The sequence below is a fragment of the Physeter macrocephalus genome, unplaced genomic scaffold (assembly GCF_002837175.3).
Source record: "Physeter macrocephalus isolate SW-GA unplaced genomic scaffold, ASM283717v5 random_8, whole genome shotgun sequence".
Taxonomy (NCBI): domain Eukaryota; kingdom Metazoa; phylum Chordata; class Mammalia; order Artiodactyla; family Physeteridae; genus Physeter; species Physeter macrocephalus.
Window position 1 is genome coordinate 136,368 of NW_021145294.1, and position 23,541 is coordinate 159,908.

Sequence of the window (23,541 nt, forward strand, 5' to 3'; positions counted from 1 at the left end):
TGCAGTGGAAGCTAATCCCCAGCCCCATCCCCCCCCTCCCCCCCCCCCCCCCCCCCCCCGCCCCGGCCGCCCTACCAAATTAGCACAAACTCTCCACTCCTCCCTGGAGAACTCCTAAGGTCTTGGCCAGTTTGAAGCAGGCCTACCAACCATAATAATAAAAATAATAACAGCATTTAACAATAAGCATTTCATAACAAGCATTCATTCAGTGTTCATTCTGTGCCAGGCACTGTGCTAAATGCTTTGCATAAATTATCTCATTTTTTTCCCTATCAACTGCCTAGAAGGTAGGTATTAATATTTCAATTTTCCAGATTAAGAATATGAGGCACAGGGAGGTTGTGACCTTTCCAAGTCTCTACAGCCACTAAGTGGCAGAGCTGGGAATGGAATCCAGGTCTGATCTGACAGCCCAAGCCCTAAGGTACTTAAAAAGAGAAACCAATTTTTTCCAATACCATAACCAATCCCAGGACTTAACAGAGAAGGGCAGCCATAGCTATCAACTGAGTCCCATTCCTTCAAGAGACAGAGATCCACCCACTTACACAGAATAAAGGCCCTGACTTTTCAGTCTAATACAGTTTCTTGACCCTTTTCCTCACTGTTGGGGCTGGGGGTGGGGTGCCATTGATTAAGGTCAGGGCTGAGCTGGTATCCAGCAGTATACCACACAGCTCTTCTCCTGGGAGGTAGCTATCTGGCAACCACTCCCACTTCAACTCAATACAGGGGCGGGGGCGGGGGCAATGAGACACTTGGCAATGCAGCAGGTGGGAAAGTAAAAAGCCTGCTGGGAGACTCTTTCCAGGAGGGACGGGGGGCTTGCAGGAAAAGCTCTTCTGTGCCAGTCTAGGGAAAAGTGACCCAGGCTTCGCTTCGCCCAGCAAAGGGGCAAAGTCCACCACACCACACCCGTGCCCCTCCCCCTCACAAGACTCCAGGCCAGGGTTTCCCACCTGCAGGACGCTAAGGCCAAGGGAAGGGAGAGGGAAAAAAGATGGCACGGGGTTGCAACTGGACTCTGGGCGGGGGGTGTGGTGGGGGGAGGGGGCCGGAACGGAAAGGGCACGTGCACTGGTGACATCATCCCAGGCCACCTTTAACACAGACCTTTGACCCCGAGGGGCGGAGAGGAGCCTCAGGCTAAGCTTCCTGGGAAATAGCCTTAAGAATTCTGGGAACCCAAAAAGGAGAGGAAGGAAGGAACCCAGGCGTCCCGCCCTTATCTTCTGCCCCCAACGCGGCTCCAATCCCTTGGACTCGGGCCTCTCGGCTCCTCCTCTCCGCCTTCAGCCCTGACCTCCCAACCCACATTTCTGACGGAGTCCCGACACGCCTCTCAGAGATAACTGTGCTTTCTCTCTCCTGGGCGAGATCTCGGGTGGGGGGCGGGAGGTGGGGGGCGGGGGCACCAGGTCCCGCGGGGCTCCGTCTCCCATCAGCGGGATCCCCCGTGCCCCAGCCGGCCGCCAGCCGGAATCTGTCTGGGTCCCAACTCTCCTGCCCCTCCCCGCGCTGTTCCAGGGCGGAGTCTGTGGAGTTGAAATCAGGACACGGCAAGAGAAGAGTTATATAACTGGGAGAAGCCGAGAAGGACGAGTGGAGACCGGGAGAGGCAGCCCGAAAGGAGCCGAGGGAGGTGCAAAGAGTACCAGGGCGAGTGGGGGAAGAAACGTTAGGGATGAGAAGGATTTTGGTGCACATCAAAGGGGAGGAATTCACGCGAAGACGGGTTGTGATGGTCCGGGAAGAGTCACCTGGACCGTCCGGGGCTTCCCCGCAGCGCCCTCCCCAGCCACCAACAGCAGCTGAGCCCGAGCGAGTGAAGCCTCGGGAAGGGGTGCTGATACCCGTTCCGTTCGTCTTGGAGAGGCAACCTTAGCCAGAACCCGGGAAGGCAGCGGCGGAGCATATAGGGCCGGAAACCACAGCTCCGCCCAGCCCACCTGGGAGAGTGGGGCGCCAGCTGGGGGTTGGTGGGGAACAGGTAGCTGGCTCCTCCCACGCCAGGCTGGGCAGTAACGGCTTGAGACCCAGAGAAAGGCTAGCGGACCCAGACGTCTGGGTTCCCCCGGGGCTGAGGAGTGAGTGCAGCCCAGTATTAGTTTGCGAACAGTCTCTAGATGGGGGTAACTGGGGGAAGCGGCGAGCGCTGACTCGCCGCGCAGGCGCGGGGGGGGGGTTACTCGGGCTCGTGCGGCGCGGGGAGAGGGAGTGGGCGCGGGGAGAGGGAGTGGGCGCGAGCGTGTGGGAGTGCACGTGCGGGTCCCGGGCAGCTACCCCCTCCCAGCCTCCACCTCTTCCCCTCCCCTTTCCCTCTTCCTGTCGCTCTACGATGCCTCCTCCACATTGGCTGCCACGGCCCTGATGTCAGAGGCAGCCGCTGGAGCGGATTGGGCGGACGCGAGAGTTAGGGAATCCGGCTCCCGAGTCTAGCTCTCCAGTTACTCTGGCAACAGGGCAAGCAACCCCCGGGAGGGAAGGGGAGTAGAGCTCAGCGCTGCGCCTGGGTCCCGCCTCCCTCCGGACCAACGCCGAGTCCGTTTCTGTGGCAGCGCAGCTCGCTCACTGCTCCCCTGCTTCCTCCTAGGGATCTCCCTTGTCTCGAGAACCAGGCGACCTGCCCTCGACCTTCGCCTCAGTCTTTCAGCCCCCCACTCTGCCAACTCCCATCCTAAATCAGCCACAAGCCGCGGCAGACAGGAAGCGAATCTGCGTTGCTTAGCAACCTGCCCGCGTGCCCCCTCCCCACTATTTACCCCAGATCCGGGAGGCGGAGTCCCTACCCCCTCCCCCGCCCATGCCCTTTGCCCTCCCGACCACAATTTCCTGTGAGGGGGACCGAGATGACAGGAAGTCAAACAAGCACCTCAGCCCACCTTTCCCTCTGGCCGGGGCGGGGGGCTTCGGCTGCTTTTCACGGCCACATCCCCCACTCCAGGCCCCTGAGTCGCGCTGTGCGTCTCGCTCTCGCCATCTCGCGGCTACGTCGCGAAGGTTCAGCGGAGAAGGGCCCGAGAAGGCCGAGAAGCTAGGAACGGGAGGTGTCAAGAGTGGGGGCAGGACCGGGAATGAGGAGACTATCGGGGTGAGGCCGAGTGCAGGGAGGTGACGTGCGGTGGAGGGGATGGGGGCGAAGGCTACCGCTGGGAAGCTGTCGGGGCTCCCAGTGTGAGGGTCAGAGCTGAGGCTACACACCTCACCCGTGGGAAGAACCAGAGGGAGACTTGGCGCGGCCCGGGACCTGAGATGCACATCCCTGACTATACCCGCCCTCAAGAGGCCATCGTACTGACCTAACTGCAAACCCTGATCTTTGGTCCTGCCCTTCGGTTAGGGACCGCCGCGCCCCGCCCCCGCCCTAGGGTCGGGAAGGGGAATCCCAGCCCAAGAGGAACAGGGAGTCCTTTCAGGCCCCTGTCGACATCCGGAGCCCAGGACATCTGCCGCCCAGCTCTTCCCTCACCCCCGCCCTGCTCTTTTCTAGGGCACCCAGATGTCCTACGCCCAGTCTTCTTCCCAGTGCCTTCCTTTCCAGAGACCCGAACGTCCATCCCCAGCTCTACCCTTCCTGCGACTCAGGCGTCCCGCCCCACTGCGCGGAGATGGTTTCCCTTTCCAGACGCCTTCGCGGCTCCCCGTTACCTGGTTCTGGGGTGTCCCAGGTGTTCAGGTTCCCCAAGGTCACCCAGGGGGTCGAGCGGCCCCCCCCTCTCCCAGGCCGGGGCTGGGGGGGCCGCTCCGCCCCGTGGCGCAGTTGGATTTTCCAACACAAACACCGCCCCCCTACCCCCCCCCAGCCCCAGCCCCGCCCCCTTCTCATGGTCCCGCCCCTCCCCGCGCCTAAGTCCCTCTCTCAGGCTCCGCCCCGCTTTCTGCCGGTCCCGCTCGCCTCAGCACAGGTGCCGAATAGGATGCCGAATGCGGGGTACAGGGTTCAGGGTGCAAGGTACGGGGGTCCAGCACCGATCCCTGCCTGACAAACCCCTATTCCGTTTGGATCACGCGCCCTTCCAAAGTAAGCCCCGCCCCACTCGCTCAAGTCCTGCCCAGAGATTTAGCCACATCTTCTTTAGGCCCCACGGCCCTGCCCATTCGTTCAAGGCCACGCCTCCCCTCCCTCTCAAGACCTCCCACTTCCCTTGCTCCTTTCCCGGTCCAGTAGCTACTCGTAGGAGCTCTCATCCTCCGTAAGGCCTGGGCTTCCTCCTTCCCCAAACCCCCAGCATCCCATTGAGAGACTTAAGGCTTGTGGTTGTGGGTGTTTTAATGCACTGAGCTCCAATACAATTCTCCCACCTTTATGGCTAGCACAACCGGATATTACCAGGGCCCCCTCAGACGACAAATTCAACCAAGGTCAAGGCCAGAGTGAGGTCCAGCGTCTGTCCGAGGTGCATTATCAGCCTTGGCTTTTAGAGTCCTCGACCCTCCCTCAAGCGGTGAAGAAGGGGAGGTCCTCTCAGTTATCCAGGCTCATGAGTAGAGCAGTGCCCCTCTTGATCCAATGATCAGATGTCATGGTCCCAGAGCGGAGGTCGATGCCAATGACAAACGATGCGCGGTCTGAGCTGCCTGCCCGGTTGGGATAGTAATAGCAGGGACAGGAGTACATGCCTTCGGGAAAGGAGAGGAGAAAGAGTCTGACCCTGGAGCCTCTGGCAGAGCAGGGCAGGAGCAAGTGTGGGGGAGGGGTGGAGCAGAGACTGGGTTAGGATCCAAACTAGGGATGGAGCAGGCAAGCTTGAGGGCACTGTCCCACCTTTGGCACTCTTCTTGCGGCTCTCTGTAGGCCGGAAGTGGATCGTGGGCATGAGGCAGACAAGCTGCATGGGCTCTGCCTCCACCAAGCAGGAGTTCTTCCGGTCCCAGCCAGCACCCTCCAGGTATAGGCCCCGAACCCAGACACCATCCTGGGGAGACATGGGGGCAGGTTGGGGGGAAATCTAGACCCTCAGTTGCCAGCACCCCTGTCCTGCCACCTCTCCTCCACTCTCAACCAATTGTTTCCCACCTTTGCTCCCAGCACCCTCCTCCTCCACCAGAACCCCCTCTGCTCGGAACCCTGAGCACATCTGGCTCCCACCTTGGGTGGATACACTAGGTTGCTGTCGTCCACAGTGGAAACAATAAACTCCCAAGAGAGGCTGTCCACTGAAATCTGGGGATTGAAGGTGAGAATAAGGGAGGACCCCCAAAGAGGAGAGCAGATACATATATCCCCAGCAACCGTCCCCATCACACTTTCCACATTGCTCACATTGTTTTGGCGAGCTGAAGACTGCAGGACAGCAGTGAGGAAGCCGGTGGGAAAGGTGAAGCCAGACAGCCAGAAGATCACAGGAGGCCGTGCGCGGCTGGCCCACAGCTCAAACTGTTCCACACGCATGGCCAAGTCCCGAGTCCACGAAGCCAAAGGCTTTTGTGAGGGATATGCCTGGAGGAGGAGAAGGCACTGTGTGTTTATTCATTCACTTATTCACGCATTCAAATCCTTGTTTCAACCTTGGAGCAGCTATAAGAAGAATATATGCTGTCAGTCCCTGTTCCCCAACCATAGTTCGGCACAGCTCTCCAAAAGCCAACTCCCAGGAAAGAAGCATAAAATGACAACTATTAACAATAGCACCAGTAATATTAACCAGTTACCATTAATGAAGCACCTTCTAGCATTGTGCACAGTACAAGGAATCCTTGAAACATCCTTGGAGAGGCTAGGAACTTACCCTGAGTAAGTTTCTAACTAAATAACTTTTCAAAGTCAGTCAGTAAAGGGCAGAGTCAGATTTCAACCTTGAACCTGTCTGGCCCCAAAGCCCAGGCTCACTGCTTTTTGCTATATGCTTCCTTAAAACCAGGAGGTCGCCAGCCCAGGGGTGAAAGGAGAGTTCATTGTTGGATTAGGATCAACAATAATGTAATCTTGCCTTTCCCCAGAGCGGAGGGACATGGGCATCAAAGATGCAACTGAAAATCTCTTCCAGGCTTGTAGACATGACGATGAGGCCCTGGATGCCTTTTTCTAGGTCTGTCAGTGAGAACCTGAACAGGGTAAGGTGGAGGGTTAGGGATGGGATGGGCCTGGGAGAGCCATCATAGGCAGGGAGTGAAGGCCTTTCCCCGTGCTCCCTCACCACATTCCACAGAACCGCCCTCCATCTTACAGGATGGTCTCCATAAGCTTGTTGTAGCTCTGAATCTCCTGAAGAAGCACCACATTGAGTGGGGAGGGGTCCATAGCCAGCAGTTTTCGGGTCCCTTCATAGTCGATCATTTCAGGGATCTTCTGTTTCACATCAGCAGCCAACTCAAGGACCTGCCGAGGCAGGAGCTCTGAGCTCTGAGTGCAGACCCCTCTTCCTCATTGCTTTCCCTCCCCCAGGTGTCTGTCTGTCCTTACCTTCTCTTCCCGACTCTGGTCTCCGGCCCTGGTGGGTGTAATCTGGGGTTGCAGGGAAAGCAGAGTCTCAAAGAGAGTTTGTGCCTCAGTGATCTGGGAGGCCACATCTGCATTAGGGTGCTGGCCAAAGGTCTCGGGGGGGTCCATGCCGGGCAACATGCTAATGTACTCCTTGTATGAGGCCAGGCTCCCATCCTTGGGGATGAAATAGTTCTCCAATACTGACAACCTGGGGAGCCACGGCATAATTATCACTGTGTCGTGGGGACTCTGGGGCTCCCAGGCCAGGCCAAGGCCCCATTCATCCAACTCCCTGCTCTTGCTTTCCCCCCACCCCACCATCCCACAAAGCCTGCCTTCTCCCAATGTCACATTCTCTCCTCACACACTTCCCCTACCCCCAGTCCTGCCACCTGCCCCCACCCCATCCAGCGCGCCCCCTCACCTGTAGGAGGGGGTTGATAGAGCCTGCTCACAGAAGTAGTCATTGATGTAGGTGGTGAGCAGGCGCCGGTCCCAGTCATCCGTGACGTGTCCGCCATAGTTGACACCAGCGATGAGGTACCTGAGCGCATCCCAGGGCGTCTCCTCATACTCGTCCAGGTAGAGGCTCAGCAGGTTCTCTGACACCTGTGTGTGGTCCCAGCCCGAGCCCCCAGCCCCACACACAGTTATGGCAGGAACCCTTCCAGGGGCGCTTTAACACAGGCTTCCTGTCGGTGGCTATTCCTTCAGGGCAGCCATGGGGCAGGAAGTGTAAGGAGACAGGGCTGGGATGAGGGACCCTGGTTAGCACAAACCTCAAAGTCGGAGTCATTGAAGCCATAGATGATGTTCCAGCCAAGTTGCAGGAACTTTCTGCGTTCAAGTAACACAGAGTGGAAGAAGCACAGTGCAAACAGCAGCTTCTTATACTTTGAGGGTTTGGAGCAGCGGGAAAACTGTGGTTCTGTCATCAGTTGGTAAAGACGGGTCATGTTGGCCTTTAGGCCCTGGGGACAATGAAGTACAGAGGTGGGATGGCATGCATCTTGCTTGGCCCTGCCCCTAGCACCGTCGTGTACAGTTGTGGAGGTTGCTCACTGCACAACGGCACTGGCTGAAGGGATGAGTGGAGGCTGAAATCCAGCCCTTGAGCTGCATGCCAGGATGTGCACTCATTCACGGGGCTGCGTGCCTTTCTCTAATTCACACACGAGCACTGTATGGACTAGTGGCAGCCCTGTCTTCTTGTCTCCGCCCCCCCGCCCCCACCTTTTGATCCCCTCAACCACGACGTTCTCAACGGTGGGTTGGCCAACTCAATTTGAGAGTGCCAGAAAATATGAACAGAAACATAAACGTGCACTACTGATGAACAAAAATGTACACAACTATGGGCAAAGGGTCAGTAGATAGTGTCTCATCAAGGGGAAACGTTCTATGTCATTGGATTTACCAGGCTTCATGAACAGGTTGGGATTTGGCCTAAGTCTTACAAATGGGAAGGATGTGACGAGGCTGAGAGGAAGGCCTTAGTTTCCCAGAGATGGGAAGAATTGAAGAAATAAAGGCACAAAGGGGAGATAAAGTGAGAAGAGAAGTCTAACTGAAATCAAGTGCAAGTGCTCAGGTGGGGAAAGAATGGCCATGAGCAGATGCAGCGCAATAAGAAGGGCAGTTTGAGCCGTTTGAACCTGATTCACCAGGTATCCTGGAGCCATTTCTGTCTTAAGTAGGACAGTGATATGCTGAAAGAGTATTTTCAGAAGACTCATATGATGGACAGAATGGAGCAGGGAGAAAACAGAAGTAAGAACATTGGACGGACCAATAACAAAAAGAAAATATAATTTGAAAAAATACCATTTATAACATCATCAAATTATGTAAAATACCGTGAAACCACCGAGTCCTAACCACTGGACCACCGGGGAATTCCCGTTACACATCTTTATAGAGAAACTTACAAAACTTTATTGAAATAAAGAATAGGGACTTCCCCGGTGGTGCAGTGGTTTAGAATCCGCCTGCCAATGCAGGGGACACGGGTTCAGTCCCCGGTCCGGGCAGATCCCACATGCTGCAGAGCAACTAAGCCGGCGCGCCACAACTGCTGAAGCCCGCATGCTGCAACTGCTGAAGCCCGCGCACGTAGAACCTGTGCTCCGCAACAAGAGAAGCCACTGCAATGAGAAGCCCGCGCACCACAACGAAGAGTAGCCCCCGCTCGCCGCAACTAGAGAAAGCCCGTGCGCGGCAACGAAGACCCAACGCAGCCCAAAAAAAAGAATAAATGGAGAGACCTACTATACTCATGGATTGGGAGGCTCAATATCCTAAAGACGATGATTTCCCCCAAATTGATCAATATAATTTTTCTGGTGAAAACTTGACAAGCTAGCTCCAAAATTTATGTTGGAGAATAAAAGGTCAGAAATAGCCTGGAGAAGGACATTGGTGAGGGGACTTGCCTTGCCAGCTATCAAGAATTATTATAGGGCTATATAGTAATTAAGACAGTGTACATTGACCCCAGGATAAACAAGTTGACCAGTGAACAGAATAAAGGGCCCAGAAACCCATCTGTATATATATGACATGATTGGGACATTTAACAAAATTGGAATATATAATACATTTAGATTAAAAGAGTGTATCAATTTACTGAAGTTGGCAACTGTGCTTGCAATTATATAAGAAAACATTCTTATTCTTAGGACTGAGCCCTTTACACTGACATACACTGAAGTATGTAGCAGTAAAGGGCCAGGATACATGCAATGCACTCTCAAATGTTTCAGAAGAAGTGTGAGTGAGGAGAGAGCGAAAAACAAAGAGAGATCAAATGATAAGGCAAGTGGGACAAAATGTTAGCAACAGATGAATCTGGGTAACATACATGTGAGGGTGCTTTGTACTATTATTCTTACAACTTTTCTGTAAGTTTGAAATTATTTCCAAATAAAATATTTTAAAAATATTGGCCTCTTTGTCAGCTTCCAAAAGAAATCTGGTTGCACCAACTATACCCTGAACGTCCTACTTTCTCTGAAGGTTTGGTGGATCGCAGGAAGGTTCTGCATCACCAGCAAGCAGCATTTCACAGAAGGCTCTCCTGGGCTGAGCTAGAACAAGGCCCTCTCCTCTGGTGACCCAACCACGGCAGAGCCATCCTCTCTGATTCCTCTCTCCTCCTGGGTTTTGCTCCAATTCATCATTGCCTCCACGCTCACTGCTTATCATGCCGAACTAAACAGCACCCACCTCAGGGCCAACACATCTCTACCCATCACAGAGGGTGGGGCTCAGCCAACAGAGGGCCCACGGGCTACCAAGGCACACACCTCTCTTAGAAGGCAATAAGAAAGGCTCTTAAAAAATGAACTAAAGAAAAAAAAAAGTTCTGTTTCTTTGGCAACACATTTCTGGACTGTTTGACATTTTTAAATGGGGGTACAGAATACTTTTGTTGGCAGAAAAAGAATATAAATAAAAATCAACTTTAAACATATATTTTAAAAAACTAGTGGCGCCATTAACAAAAATGGGATGAGGAGATAATCTACGCGGAGGATGACTTGTTTCTTTTGTTTGTTTTTTTCTTTTTTCTGGGATCAACAGGTAATTTGGACTCACTCAACCCAAGTGAAAGAGGCAGTGGAAATTTATGTTATTATATTTGTCTTTAAAATGAGGAAATAGGAGCAAAGGAAGATTAAAGTGTTTGTCCAGTGTAGTACACTGGCAAAATTGGAATTAGTAGGCACCATCTTGAAACTGTGCACCTCAGACTGGGACTTGAACCCACGTACCGGGACTCGAACCCAGCCAAAACCCCGATTGGGACTCAATCCCATGCGGCCAGGACTTGAACCGGGCCAAAACCCACAGTCTTCCAACTGAGATCACACACCTGGTTTCAGGACTTAACGAAGCTCAGGTTCTTGAAGTCTTATCGCAGAAAGAATTTAGTGAGAGACAAAGTGATAGATAAGAAGTAGATTTATTTAGAGAGAAACACACTCCACAGACAGAGTGTGGGCCATCTCAGAAGGTGTGAAAGGCCGGATGACTTGTTTTGAGAGAGTGGGATTTATGGTGCTGGTGTGCCAAAAAGAAATGCTTCGTAGCCAGATGGAATTCAGACCTGGCAGTGAGTTTGATACTGGAGCCAGAGATGGGGATTGGGGTTGAAATCAGGAAGAGGACAATTTCTCCATCAACTTGTGAAAGGAGGAAATGTAGAATGAGGACAGGACAGGAGGAGAAAGAAACACAGAAGTAATAAATAATGTGGCAAGAAACAGAGGGGGGACCAGGAGTGTGTGTCAGGGAAACCAGGGAGAGGGACAGTCACCTATGCCAGCTGCCTCCAGGTGGTCAAAAAGGATTTAATGATGAAAGACATCCACACACCTGTGCATTCATACGGTCCTCATTTATTGAGCACCTACTACATGTGCGTCGCTGTGTTAGTTACAGGATGAGCAAAACAGTGAGGGGAAAAAAAAAGACATGGCCTCTGCCCTCTTCTTGGAGCTTACAGTCTAGAGAAGAACTCAGGCATCAACCAGAATCACACTAATACGTGTAAAATTCCCCACACTGGGAAGACCAGAGGGAGTGGTGAAGGTTTTAGGAGTGTTACCTAGACATGGAGGTCAGACTCTTCCTGAGAAAGTGCTGGTGGGGCTGAGACCTGAAGGGGCAAAGGAGGGGACGGAGAGGAAAGCAGGGAGGGCAGCACATGCAAAAGTCCCAAGCAGGAGAATACAGGGTCTATCAAGGGAGAAGAACAAAGCAATTTAAAAATCAACGGTGTAGGTAGAGCAAAGAAAGTGAAGGGGAGAGCGGCGAGACCAAGACTGACAAAGCTGGGGAGGTGCCCGCTGGGGCACACAGGCCATGTGAATAGGGTTTTGATCTTGATTAAAAGCAATGAAAAGCACTAAAATAGTTTTAAGTAGGAGGTAAGTGGGTAGGATGCAGCAACATGATCAGATTTTAAATCTGCAATTCACTGATTGCATTCAATGGCGACCTTGTAATATTAGAGATAAAATTTTCAATAGAGTTGGAGGGAAGGAAGGAGAAAGGCCAGGAAGTGACATCAGGTAAAGAATGTAAGGAAATGTTGGGAGGAGGAAGGGTCTGAAGGGTCCAAGCGCTAGCTACATACACTTTCTTTGCCTCCGTTTCCTACCTGTAAAATGGGGGTGATAGTACTTACCCGATACGTGTGTGTGTTAAATGGATTAATAAATGTAAAGCATTTAGAACAATGCCTGGCACATAATAACACTCAAGAGATGTTAGCTATCACTATTATGTTCTAAGAGTTTGGCACACAGAAGAGAGAAAGGAGGTGGCATTTTTTAGAGGACAGTAGAATCAAAAAAAGCCGTGTTGTTGTTAAGGTTAAACCCTCTCTCTGAGGCCTGGAAGAGGAAAGGTAGGCCAGATGGCACGGTCGCTGCTGGCTGTCAGTTGCCCATACCTTTGGCGGCTCTGTGGTCATCTTGATGCTGGCCTGCAAGATCGAGATAGGGAAGTCTGGGTGGGGGCTGGAGCTGAGCCAGAGGCGGAAGGAAGGGTGTGGATCCTCCACCTGCAGCTGTTCCACCAGTTTGTCCAGGTTAGGCATCCACGACAGCGACAGGTGGCAGTTGGCCAGGAACACCCAATGTCCTGCAAGGAGTTGCTGGATGCAGTGGGAACCATCCCCTATGCCCCACCTGTCCCCCCACTTTCCACCTGATTGTGTGTGTGGTGGCTGGGAGAGCTGGGGTCCAAATGCTCAGGTGCCACCCCTGGGGCCTTCTGGAGAAGTGGGAGCTGCAGTTACAGCAGGGCGAAGGAGGTGGGAGGTGGTGGTCAGTCGGGCCAGGGACGCAGATGGGGGCAGAAGAACAGGGTGGACACTGACCCTGAACCACACCCTCTCGGAGGAGCCGAGCCGCGATGGGGGCCTGGCCCTGGCCCAGAGACAGGGTATGGAAACGCTGAGCCATGCCTGTGTGCTCTGCCAGCTGGAGCAGGGCACTGGTGGGGTCCACACCGGGGGACAGGATAAATATGAGTGGGGTCCGCGGGGCTGAGTCTTCCATCACCTGCCGGCAGCACAGGGCGTGGGCTCAGGCAGAAGGCCGGGTGAGGCAGTGGGACAGAGACTGAGGAAATGCGGGCGGCCGACTGGGACAGGGAGAGGGAGGCGGGAAGGAAAGCAGGCCACCGACCAACTTCATGTTTAGCACAGGCGGCTCAGTGAAGCGGGAGCCGAGGTTGGAGACGATGAAGGAGGTCACGCAGAACGCCACGCGGTCCTGGCGCAGGGAGCGAACGATCAGCATCCGTTGCATTCCATTGCAGGCGTTCTCCCACTCACCTGGGGGCGAGGTGAGTAATCGCAGGGAGAGTGAGTCGGGAAGAGCAGGGAATGTAAACAAAGGGGCACCTGCAGGAACGCTGGGTCAGGAGGCAGATGCGCCGAGGGAACTTGGGAGAGAGAGGGGAGGAATTAGAGAGGGAAGAGCGGGCACGCGGCTGAACGAGGGCAGGAGAGAGGCAGGAGAGGGAGCCCTGGCACCCAGGCACCTGGCAACATAGCCTTCTCCGGGGTGGCATTGGTGTACCACAGGTGCCAGTCACGAGGATACTGTTCGAAGGAGTTCATGAGCCCGTGGAAGTTGGTCAGTTTGTCCAGCTCTGTGATGTTATCCCAGTAGGCGTCTGCGAGCCAGCTGGTACAGGGGTTATCCATTTGGCCCTCGCGATCCAGGACCTGGGGGGGAGGGTGGCGAGAGAGGAGAAAACGATTGACCGGGAACACCCCAAAAGAAGCATTATCTCTTTTTTCAAGGTGGAAAAGTCATGATGAGTATTTCATGAAACAAAATGAAGAAATAAATACAGGAATCTGAGGTGGACCGGAATCCACCTTTATTGGGGAAATAAGTGGGGTGGCAGGGGCGGCGGGGGGCGCTAGGTCTCTGAGACGCTGTGCGGAGATGACACAGTCCGAAGTTAGGAAGCGGGCGCCCTCTGGTGGTTACCTGGCAATAATGCCTCCTACCCGAATGATTTCAATTGCAGCCTCACCCTTGAGAGAAGCACAAACAAACTGTTCACTCACTCATTTATCCTTTTTTAACAAATATTTGTTGTTCACCAACGATGTGTTTTAAGCACCTGGGACACACCACTGAACAAAACAGACAAACACCTCTGCCCTTGAGGAGCTTATTTTCCAACATGAGACAGCAGATACCGAACCAAAAACATAAGGAGTAAATTATCTAGTACGATAAAGGTGGCAGTGCCATGGAAAAAGAGAATAGGTTGAGGAGGATAAGGCAGATTGGAAGTGCTGGGGAGTAGTCTGAAATACTAAATAAGAGAGTCAAGGAAATCTCAGTGAGGTGAGATTTAAATCAAGACTTGAAGGAGGGGAGGGGGAACAATTTTCTGGCAGAAGGAACAGCCAGTGCAAAGGCCCTGGGGTGGGATATGCCTGCGACAAGAGGAGGCCCGTGCAGCTGGAGTGGACGGAGTGTGGAGCTGGGCAGCGGGGGATGACATCAGTGATGGGACATCCATTTTCAAAGAATCTCTCTAGGGGTGGCAGAGGCTCTTGCTAAAATCCAGATGAGAGGTGAAGTGAAGGTGGCAAAAGGAACGAAACTGTTGTCCAAGGAGGGTGTGCTGATGGCTCAGGGAACCATGGTATGGTTGGCAGCTTTAAGGGCCCACCTGAGGTGTACGTCATGGATTTAAAGTGAGTCCAGTCGGTGTGAGCATGTTTTTCTCCAGCCAAGCTCAGCTGCATGGGTCACACTGGGACAGACGGGAAGGAGAGCTGGATCTTACCAGAGCGGTAGCTTCAGCGAGCAAATGCCACACCGTGCCGGGGGTGAGGGGAGGCGGTGTGCAAAGGGGCTAAGGGTGTTGACAAGGGAGAAAGTGTAATGGTGGCCACGAAATTAGGCTGGGGAAGGAGTGGCCTGAGAGGCAGTGAAAGAGTGGCCGGCTCATACCAACCAGCTGGTCGCAGGTAAGGGGCCCAAAGCCCCGCCTGTAACTCGGGCAAGGAGGCACAAGGCAAGTCACCCCCCGCGGCCCCCCAGGAGTTAGCCAGGCGCTCGCTCCTGCCGGCACTCCTCCAGGCGCACGCACTCGCTGGAGCCTCGGGCCTTAGCCTCTGGGTCTGGAGTCCATCCCCAGCCTTGTCCGCCCCACCCTCGGATGTGCCCTCCGCTCCACTCACCACGCCCCCGCGCAGAAAGAAGTTGTATTCATCCATGCTGAGTTTGCCGGAAGTCTCCAGGATTTTGGCACACATCTGAAAACTGAACAGCAGCTTGTGGCGCTCGAAAAGGGTGCGGCAGGTGTACCTGGGAGGGGACAGGGGATGGGGGTGAGGGAGGCGGGGTACTCAGCATGAATGCTTCCTGAGAGAGGACCAGACCATCACAGCGCCCTACACAGAAGCAGGGCCTTACTCAGCTTCGAATCCAAACTTCCTGTAAACAGCCAAGCATTCGGGGCACTAGAGAGAGGACGTGGTTTTCCCAGAGTTTCCTCAACAACGACTGGACCCCTGCTATGTGCCAGGTACTCTGCCAGGTCCTGAAGACACAAAGATGAACAAGCACGGTCTCTGTGCTGGAGGAAGTCAGGTAGAGTGGGGAGGACAGGCGAGAGGCCATCGACTACCATAGGACGTGATGAGTCCTATACAAGGGTGGCAGCCCCCGCCCTGCCTGGAGCGGAGCTGCCCGGAGGTACAGCCGAGTTACCGAGTGATGCGGCAGAGAGGAGAGGGGAGGACGCCAGGGAGAGCTCAGAGCACAGGCGAAGCAGGCAGTGGGGGCGGGAAAACCATGGCGTGCAGGGCGGTCAGCGGTGCTCAGGCATCCAGCGTAAGGAGGGGAAAGGTGAGGCTGGGAGGCAGGTGGTGGCCAAGGCCCGGAGGACTTTGTGGCCACTAGACACGAAACCACCACCAAAGAGTGTAGGCTGGGAGTGGCATGGCCAGATTTCTGTGTTTGAAAGGCTCACGCTGGCGCCTGCAGGAGGACAGATTAGAGAGGGACAGACTTGGAGGCAGAAGGACCTGTTGGGAGCCCGCTGGGGAACTCAGAAAGAAGGATCACGGCGGCCTCCACTGAAGTTCAGTCACGCCACTGGGGAGACCCGGGTCGGGTGGGGGAACAGTTTGCAGAAAGAATCATGGGCAAAACCTGGTGACTGATCTGAGGGGTGAGGGACAGCGAGAAGTCAGCAGCATCTCCCGGCTTCTGGCTTGGGTGCCTGGGAGATGGGGTTGGTGCCACTCAGGGGTGTGGCCCCGAAGAAGAGGGAAGACAACGAGTTTGATGTGAAACAAGCTGAACTTGAAGGGTCTGTGGGATGTCCAGGCAGAGGGGTCAGGAACCTCGCTACTCAAAGTGCGAGCCACAGATCAAGAGCCGCAGCTTCACCGGGAGCTTGTTAGAAATGCAGGCTCCCAGGCCCCAGCCCAGACCTACTGAATCTGAGTCTGCATTTTAACACGATTCCCAGTGCGTCGTGGGCACATGAACCGTTTGAGAAGTGCTGGTATAGGAGACGGTCCTACACACAAGGCTAATGCTCAAGGGAGACCTGAAGAGAAGATACACTGGAAGAGGGACTAGTCAGCCCGTGGATGATGGTTAGACCCCGACCGCAGACGCCACCCAGGGGAAGTGTGTGGAGAGAGAAGCAGGGGGACAGGAGCGGTGGCATGGGGCAGCACGAAGGCACAAGTAGCAACAGGGGTCGGCGTAGAGCCACTGGGCCTCCGGCCGAGCTCGCGCGGCGCGCGGGGAGGCGCGCAGACCTGTAGACTGCGTAGGTGTGGTACTCGTTCAGGTAGTCGATGCGGTCCTCCAGCTTGTTGCTGCGATGGCTCTTGTCGATGCTGAGGATAAAGAGGCTGATGTAGGCGTCCAGCGAGAACTGGTACATGGGGTCGATGTGGCCCATGTTGTTGAGCACGAAGAACAGCACCGAGGCCCGCTGGGCGCACGGGCGGTAAGCCTGCGGAGGGGGCGGAGTCAGGGCCGGAGGGGCGGGGCCTCGGGCAAGGAGGGCGCTGGGCCGGAGGGCGCAGGCGCTCACCTCGCGGGCCAGGTCGATGTTGCTCTCCGTGGTTTCGCTGGTCTCCAGCTGCTCTGTCACCTCCGTGGCGGTTATCTTGGAGGTCCGCAGGGTGTTCACCAGCTGCACGTCGTCCAGAAGGGAGCCTGTGGCCTCGTTCAGCAGCCTGGAGGGAAGCCAAGAGGCACGTGGGTGGAGAGGCTTTAGGGGTACTGGGCTGGGGTGGGGGGGGTGGGGAGAGCCCCCCCATCAGCCCCCCGGGGCCGTAGTCAGGCCTGCGAGCAGACCAGCGGGCCGCGGGTCGGGGGAGGCAAGGTCTCACCGAAGGATCTCGTCCTCCAGCTCCTTGAGCTTCCTCTTGCCGGCGGCGATGTTGCTGACCAGGGAGCCCTTTTGCTCCTCCAGCTCCGGCCGCTCCCTCCGGACCACGACGCCCAGCAGTTGGGCCTCCAGCCCCTGGGATCGCCAGGACTCGTGGTGAGAATCCCACTGCGGTGACCTTTACCCGTTTCTTCCCTTTACCCCTCTCACGCCCCGCATCCGCAGCTGCCCGACACAATCTTAGCCTTTTCTCCATCCTGCCGGACTCTACAGCCCTTCCGGGTTCACCCTAGTTCGGTCTAGGCATCAGCCCCCACCCACCTGTTCTTTGACAGCAAAGTTGACAATGGTGGTCTTGGCTGAGGTCTCTGGGCTGTAGTGGGGGTTGGAGAGCTTGGTGGTGATGTAGAGTCGGAAACTGGTGTTGTATTCCACCTCCTTATCGCCGATGCGTATTAGCAGCCGACCACCTGCACCCACAGGAGGGTCAAGGGCAAGGACCCCACGTGACCAGGTGTGGGCTGACCCGCTGTTCCCCAACTGGAATCCAGTAGCAGTGACTCAGCCTGCCCTAATGTCCCCAGCCCAGGGCTGTCTGAATACAGGGACAGGTAGGTAGAGGACAGAGCCAAAGGCCCAGCCCTTTCTTCCCCTGTGTCCGACTCAGCTGGGCTCTAGGATTTGTCCTCCAGACCAACCCCACCGTAAGCCTGGGCCCTCACCAGTTCGAGCTACAGATTTGTTGAGCACAGGGTTGAGTGTGGGGTCCAGATATTCCTGCACGTTCTGGAGCAGTACTGGGTGTCCAAACTGGATGGCCTTTTCTAGGACTCGAAGGTAATCACTCATCTGCAGATCGATGATCTGTAGGCCCTAGAGAGCAAGGAAAAAGATGCAAGAAATGCTGCAGGATAAAGGGGGGTAATGGCCTAAGGGAAGGACCTCAGGAAGAGTTAGGCTTGGGAAGAGACTCTAAGGGGACAAATCAGTCCCCCAGCCTTCTACCTGACTTCCTTCCATGTTCTTGATCCATCTCAGGGCCTGGGCCTGGGGATCAATCATCAGTGCCCACCTGAAGGAGGAAGCGTGAGTCAGAAGACAGGCTCTGCCCTTACTCAGCCTCGTGCTCCCAGCGGCATCCTTACCTGTTGCCACGGGTGACGATGATGCCATTCTCAGTGGAGAAGGCGTCCGAGGGCAACCCTTGGATGTTCCAGTCGCGAACTTTGGTAGGATTGGACAGGAATTTATCAAAGGTGAAGTGGGGTGAGCAAGGAACTTGCAGCTCCGAGATCTGGGTGAGAAGAGCCCTAAGCTTCAGCCTGGAGATCTGAGCCCAGCACCCCTGCCCCTTCCCGACATCTCTGTTACTCCCAAAGGCCACAATCTCAGAGCCCATGAGCTCACTCGTCACGCCTAAGCCCTGCCTCACCTTCCTGATCCAGATTTGGTTGACGATCTCATCCCGGTAGTTGGTCAGGAAGGGTCCCATGTAGGACAGGAAGGCAGCTGCCAGGAGACAGTCTCCCACCAGGTAGCCCAGATCCCCCTCCAGGCCCTGGAGGACAGCAGGGGAGGTGTAAGGCTGCCTGGCCCCCCAGCCTGGAGACACCTGGACTGCTCTGAAGGCACTCTCCTCTGGACACTATCCAGATCAGAGAGAGTCTTTGCTTCTCCTAGACGCTTGCACCCTGAGAACTCTAACCTACTCTCACAACTTTTGAGTTCCCCATCTTTTTTTCCCTTTTCTTCATATTTGGGCCACGCCATGTGGCTTACAGGAATCTCAGTTCCCCAACCAGGGATCGAAGCCGGGCCATGGCAGTGATAGTGCCGAAACCTAACCACTAGGCCACCGGGGAACTCCCTTGAGTCCCCCATCTTTAACAGCAATGTTTATTTCTTATGATAAGGCCTAACCCTCTTGTGAAGCCAGGAGCTCACCGAGGGTAGAGACAAGATGCCCCAGGTCGGTTTCAACCAGGCCAGTGAGCTATGTCAAGGGTCCTCGTGTGTGCTTTCCAGCCCTATCTAAACACAGAAGCAGATCCCCCATGGTACAGAAAGTCTCTCCTTCTACTATTCTCACCAAATGTGAGGAGGTGGAGGGGAAGAACTCCCATGCCCCATTCTTGGATGTCCCTACACCCAAGTATCCCCATTTCCCCCGCCTGTCCCTCAACCTAAACAGGACGGGAGCTCTTGGCACTGGTGCGCAGGGAAGAAGGATAGCCAGGTGGTGTAATGCTCTCACCTTCACCGTCTCCTCCCATCGGGCCCTCTCGCCAGCCAACCCAGATACCAGCATCCCGGCTCGTTCCAGCTTCACCTCCATCTCCTTGGACTTCTTGCGAAGCTCCTCCTTCTGTGCCAGCTTCTCATCGTACTGTTTCTTCAGCATCTCCAGTTTCTCAGCCACCTGGAAGGGATCAGAGTACAGGGATCAAACACGGGGCTTGAGGCCAGATTGTTCTGGCTTCGGATCACCAGTCTGCCGGGTTGTGGGAAAATGAACCTCGGGGAAAATGATCTCTTTGAGCCTGTTTCCTCACGTGCAAAATAAGAACAATCAACACCTGCCCCACAGGGTTGTTGTGAGGAGAAAAACCAGATCAACTATGTGTGATAAGTTGTGTTTTCTTTCCCATCCCTCCACCACCCTTTCCTTGAGCCTGAAAACTACTTGGTAACGGACTCAGACCTCTCGTAGCAGAGTGATAAAGCACACAGGATGTGTTGGCAAGAGAGGACCAGATAGCACAGAAATAACCGCCACTCCGTGCCAGAGGCCACACCTAAGGTGAGACCTTGAGAGAGGAAGGAGTTAGAATGAACCCAGGAGCTGTGGAGGCCTCGAGGAAGAGGGGGTCCATTCAGGAAAAAGGCCCAGGTCCGAGGTCCCACCGAAGATGGGACCTGGGAAGAGCCTTACCTCTTAGAGAAGCCTCCCTCACCTCGACTCATTGCCACCCTGTGGGCTCTGCTGAGGTTGGAATATATCACTCAAATCTTTTTTTTTTTTTTCTTTTTGCCCGTGCCGTGTGGCTTGTGGTACCTTAGTTCCCGGACCAGGGGTTGAACCCGTGCCCTCGTCAGTGAAAGCACAGGGTCCTACCCACTGGACTGCCAGGGAACTCCCTATCACTCAAATCCAAAGTCAAGAACTGACTGTGTGGTGATTGTTTTGTAATGTTTAGAAATACCGAATCGCCATGTTGTGCACCTGTTGTAGGTCAATTATACTTCAAACAAACAAACATAAAAAAGAAATCAGATTTATGATTACCAAAGGCAAAGATAGGGGGTGGGGGAGAGGAATTGGATGAGGCAATCAAAAGGTACACACTTCCCGTTATAAACTAAATAAGTATTAGGGACGTAATGAACATGATTAATATAATTACACTACTGTATGTTGTATATGAAAGTTGTTAAGAGAGCAAATCCTGAGTTCTCATCACAAGGAAAAAGTTTTTCTTCTTTTTCTTTTATTTTGCCTCTATATGAAATGATGGATGTTCACTAAACTTATCGTGATCATCATTTCATGATGTATGTAAGTTAAATCAATGTGCTGTATACCTTAAACTTATACAGTGCTTTATGTCAATTATATCTCAATAAAACTGGAAGGAAAAAAAAAAAGAACTGAGTCTTTTCCAGGACCCGCTATGTGTGCCTGACTGGCGAACAGTAATCGTGTCTGTGAACACACCGTGTCACCTGTTCTCTTCATGAAGAGGAACGGGGGGCTGGCCTTACACTAAGTCCCTGCCACACAGTGTGCACACGATAAACATTAGTTCTCTTTCCTGCTGCACCCCCACTGGCAGAGGCAGTCTGCAGCAGTGCAAAGAGTGCTCAGATCATTGCCCCACTTTACTGAGTGACGGCTGTAAGGATAAATGTGGGTTGTAGCACAACGCCTACTGGGTAGTAAGCAAGCAGGACCTGGGCTCAGCTATTGAGGTTGACCTCCAAGAACCTGGGAATGGGAAAGGTAGATCTCCAAGGAATATTATTTAAGGCAAAGTGGAGATTCAAAATGTCACCCTTGAGTGACAGGATGGCTTATAGGTCAAGCCTTGGTAGGAATCTGTTGGAAGGCATTAGCATCTAAAGAAAGAAGGTGTCACTCAGTGATCAGCTGGGCCACTTGGAGGCTGGGGACCTACAGGGAAATGTAGGTCCCCTCGCACATGCGTGTTGGGTTATCTGGCAGGCTCTACCGCGTGACCCCTGTCATCAGGTTCACGCGACCACCTCCGTGCGCTGAGGCCATGCTCATCAGCTACACTCTGATTATAATTTGGCTTCCCATGGAGACTGGTCTCTGGGGAGGCAGCCAGCCCACATGACGGATCTATATTTCATTATTTATTTTGCATGTGGTGTTGTCTTCACTGTTTTTATTTTTCATGCAAGAAATATATGCACAAGGTTAAAAACCTAAATAATATAATAAAAGAGGTTATAACGAAAAGCAACAGTCCTCTAGCCCACTTTTCCTACTCAGTCCCATCCTTCAGTAGCAAATTATTTTTTAACCATTCCTCTTTTTATCTCTTCTGGTAATTACTTGCATATCTCTGACTATTACGCTTATGCCGCTACTATACACATATATATACATACACACAGTTTTAAAATTTTTGCAGTTTTAATCTTTTTTTAATTAAAAATTATTATGAAACATTTCAAACCTAGAAAAAAGACTAATATAAGCAATACCTATATACCCATCACCTAGATTTAACAGTTGTTAACATTTTGCTATATTTATTCCATCAACTTGTTTCTTGCCAAAGTATATTAAATTGCAAACTCATGACATTTCAACATTAAATACCTCATAAGGCATCTCTTTTTTAAAAAAGGACATAATCATAGCATCATTATCACCCTAACATCATCTTTATCTTTTTTTGAAAATAACTTTTCCCATTTATGTCTTTTTTTTTATACTATTGAAATTTTATTTTTGTCAAGAAACAGGATTTTATAGTAATTTGCTGTGTAATACAGTTTTTATATTGTATGATGTTTTCTTCTTTCTTTTAAACATCTTTATTGAGGTATAATTTTGAATAGTGAATATGTTTCACATGAATCAACATTCTGAAGGAACGAAAACGTATACAGTGAAGGGTCATTCTTCCTCCTACTCCTGACCCCAGCCCCCAGCCCCAGCCTGAGAGAGAACCACTATCGCCAGTTTCTTTTCTTTTCTTTTTTAAATTTATTTTTGGCTGCACTGGGTCTTCGCTGCTGCACGAGAGAGCTTTCTCTAGTTGCGGCGAGCGGGGGCTACTCTTCTTTGCGGTGCGCGGGCTTCTCATTGCAGTGGCTTCTCTTGTTGCAGAGCATGGGCCCTAGGCGTGCGGGTTTAGCACGTGGCATGTGGGATATTCCCGGACCAGGGATCGAACCTGTGTCCCCTGCGTTGGCAGGCGGATTCTTAACCACGGCGCCACCATGGAAGCCCTATCACCAGTTTCTAGTGTAGGTTTCCAGACAGAGTCCATCAATAGTAAAGAGACTGTAAGCACCGTGAGGGCAGCATCATGTTCACCACTGAATCCTTAGACCTTGGGTAGTGCCCAGCACACAATAAATATTTCTTGAATGGATGATTTTTTTTCAAAAAGATAAACGGTAACATTCAATAGCACTGTTTTGTACTCATTATTTTTTCTATATAAATTTATTTATTTGTTTATTTTTGGCTGCGTTGGGTCTTCGTTGCGGTGCGCGGGCTTCTCATTGCGGTGGCTTCTCTTATTGCGGAGCACAGGCTCTAGGCGCGTGGGCTTTGGTAGCTGTGGCTCGCGGGCTCAGTAGTTGTGGCTCGCGGGCCTAGTTGCTCCGCGGCATGGGGGGGGGGTCTTCCCAGACCAGGGCTCAAACCCGTGTTTCCTGCATTGGCAGGAAGATACTTAACAACTGTGCCACCAGGGAAGTCCCTGTACTTTACTATTTTTTACTTGTCTCCAAATCAGTTCTTGTCAAGCTGCCTCATTCTTTTTAACAGCTGCAAATAATTTTGTGTATGGTGGAACCATAATTTATATAACAAGTCTCCTGCTGATGGACGTTTGCGTCTTCCCAACATTTTCTATCACAATGATGCTGTAATGAATCTCCTCCATGTACTTGCATAAGCACATCTTGACGCTGCTATTTCTTTTCTATTTTAATTGTTTACTTTGTGAATAAGTAACTTAAAAATTCAAGAGGCTTAAATAAGAGCATGAAAAATCTTCCTCCCATCCCTGTTCTCTATCTACCCAGCTTCCTTCTCGAGGTAGCCAATGTGACCTGTTTCTTGAATATCCTTCCAGTGCATCCTCTACGGATACTACAAGTATCTTCTATACAGCTGTTTCCTGGTTTATCAACGTTAGACTATTTCTATGGACTCTATGCTGTGATAGATGAAGATCTGATTCCCTTATACCTCCATACCACCAACCCTTTCTCTCTACTCCTAATAGTTTTCTCTCTCCTACTGGCTACCTTTATAATGTTAAATAACACATTTTTTGTTTCTTTGTTTTCTACAGCTCCTCCAAGCATGCGGACTCTTTTTTTTTTTTTTTTAACATCTTTATTGGAGTATAACTGTTTTACAATAGTGTGTTAGTTTCTCCTTTACAACAAAGTGAATCAGTTATACATATACATATGTTCCCATATCTCTTCCCTCTTGCGCC

At 52.7% G+C, this 23,541-nt stretch overlaps 1 protein-coding gene across 2 annotated transcripts in view; it reads right to left on the minus strand.

Annotated features, from left to right (window-relative positions):
- Positions 1-3,898: 3,898 nt before the first annotated feature.
- DNAH2 (dynein axonemal heavy chain 2) overlaps positions 3,899-23,541 on the minus strand; it is a 97,915-nt gene continuing 78,272 nt past the window's right edge. The window contains exons 63-85 of one of the 2 annotated variants that reach the window (XM_024127751.2): positions 19,083-19,247; positions 18,261-18,386; positions 17,974-18,122; positions 17,834-17,900; positions 17,551-17,701; positions 17,150-17,298; positions 16,830-16,963; positions 16,529-16,673; positions 16,248-16,447; positions 14,652-14,778; positions 12,983-13,169; positions 12,625-12,773; positions 12,315-12,498; positions 11,886-12,076; positions 7,207-7,398; positions 6,852-7,036; positions 6,407-6,635; positions 6,171-6,322; positions 5,934-6,048; positions 5,267-5,443; positions 5,093-5,167; positions 4,769-4,919; positions 3,899-4,623 (exon numbers count right to left, since the gene is read on the minus strand). In XM_024127751.2, the coding sequence (XP_023983519.1) occupies positions 4,469-4,623; positions 4,769-4,919; positions 5,093-5,167; positions 5,267-5,443; positions 5,934-6,048; positions 6,171-6,322; positions 6,407-6,635; positions 6,852-7,036; positions 7,207-7,398; positions 11,886-12,076; positions 12,315-12,498; positions 12,625-12,773; positions 12,983-13,169; positions 14,652-14,778; positions 16,248-16,447; positions 16,529-16,673; positions 16,830-16,963; positions 17,150-17,298; positions 17,551-17,701; positions 17,834-17,900; positions 17,974-18,122; positions 18,261-18,386; positions 19,083-19,247 (3,555 nt within the window). In that variant the 3' untranslated portion in view covers positions 3,899-4,468. The remainder of the gene's footprint in view (positions 4,624-4,768; positions 4,920-5,092; positions 5,168-5,266; positions 5,444-5,933; positions 6,049-6,170; positions 6,323-6,406; positions 6,636-6,851; positions 7,037-7,206; positions 7,399-11,885; positions 12,077-12,314; positions 12,499-12,624; positions 12,774-12,982; positions 13,170-14,651; positions 14,779-16,247; positions 16,448-16,528; positions 16,674-16,829; positions 16,964-17,149; positions 17,299-17,550; positions 17,702-17,833; positions 17,901-17,973; positions 18,123-18,260; positions 18,387-19,082; positions 19,248-23,541) is intronic. The other variant, XM_055082070.1, reaches the window with a different exon arrangement.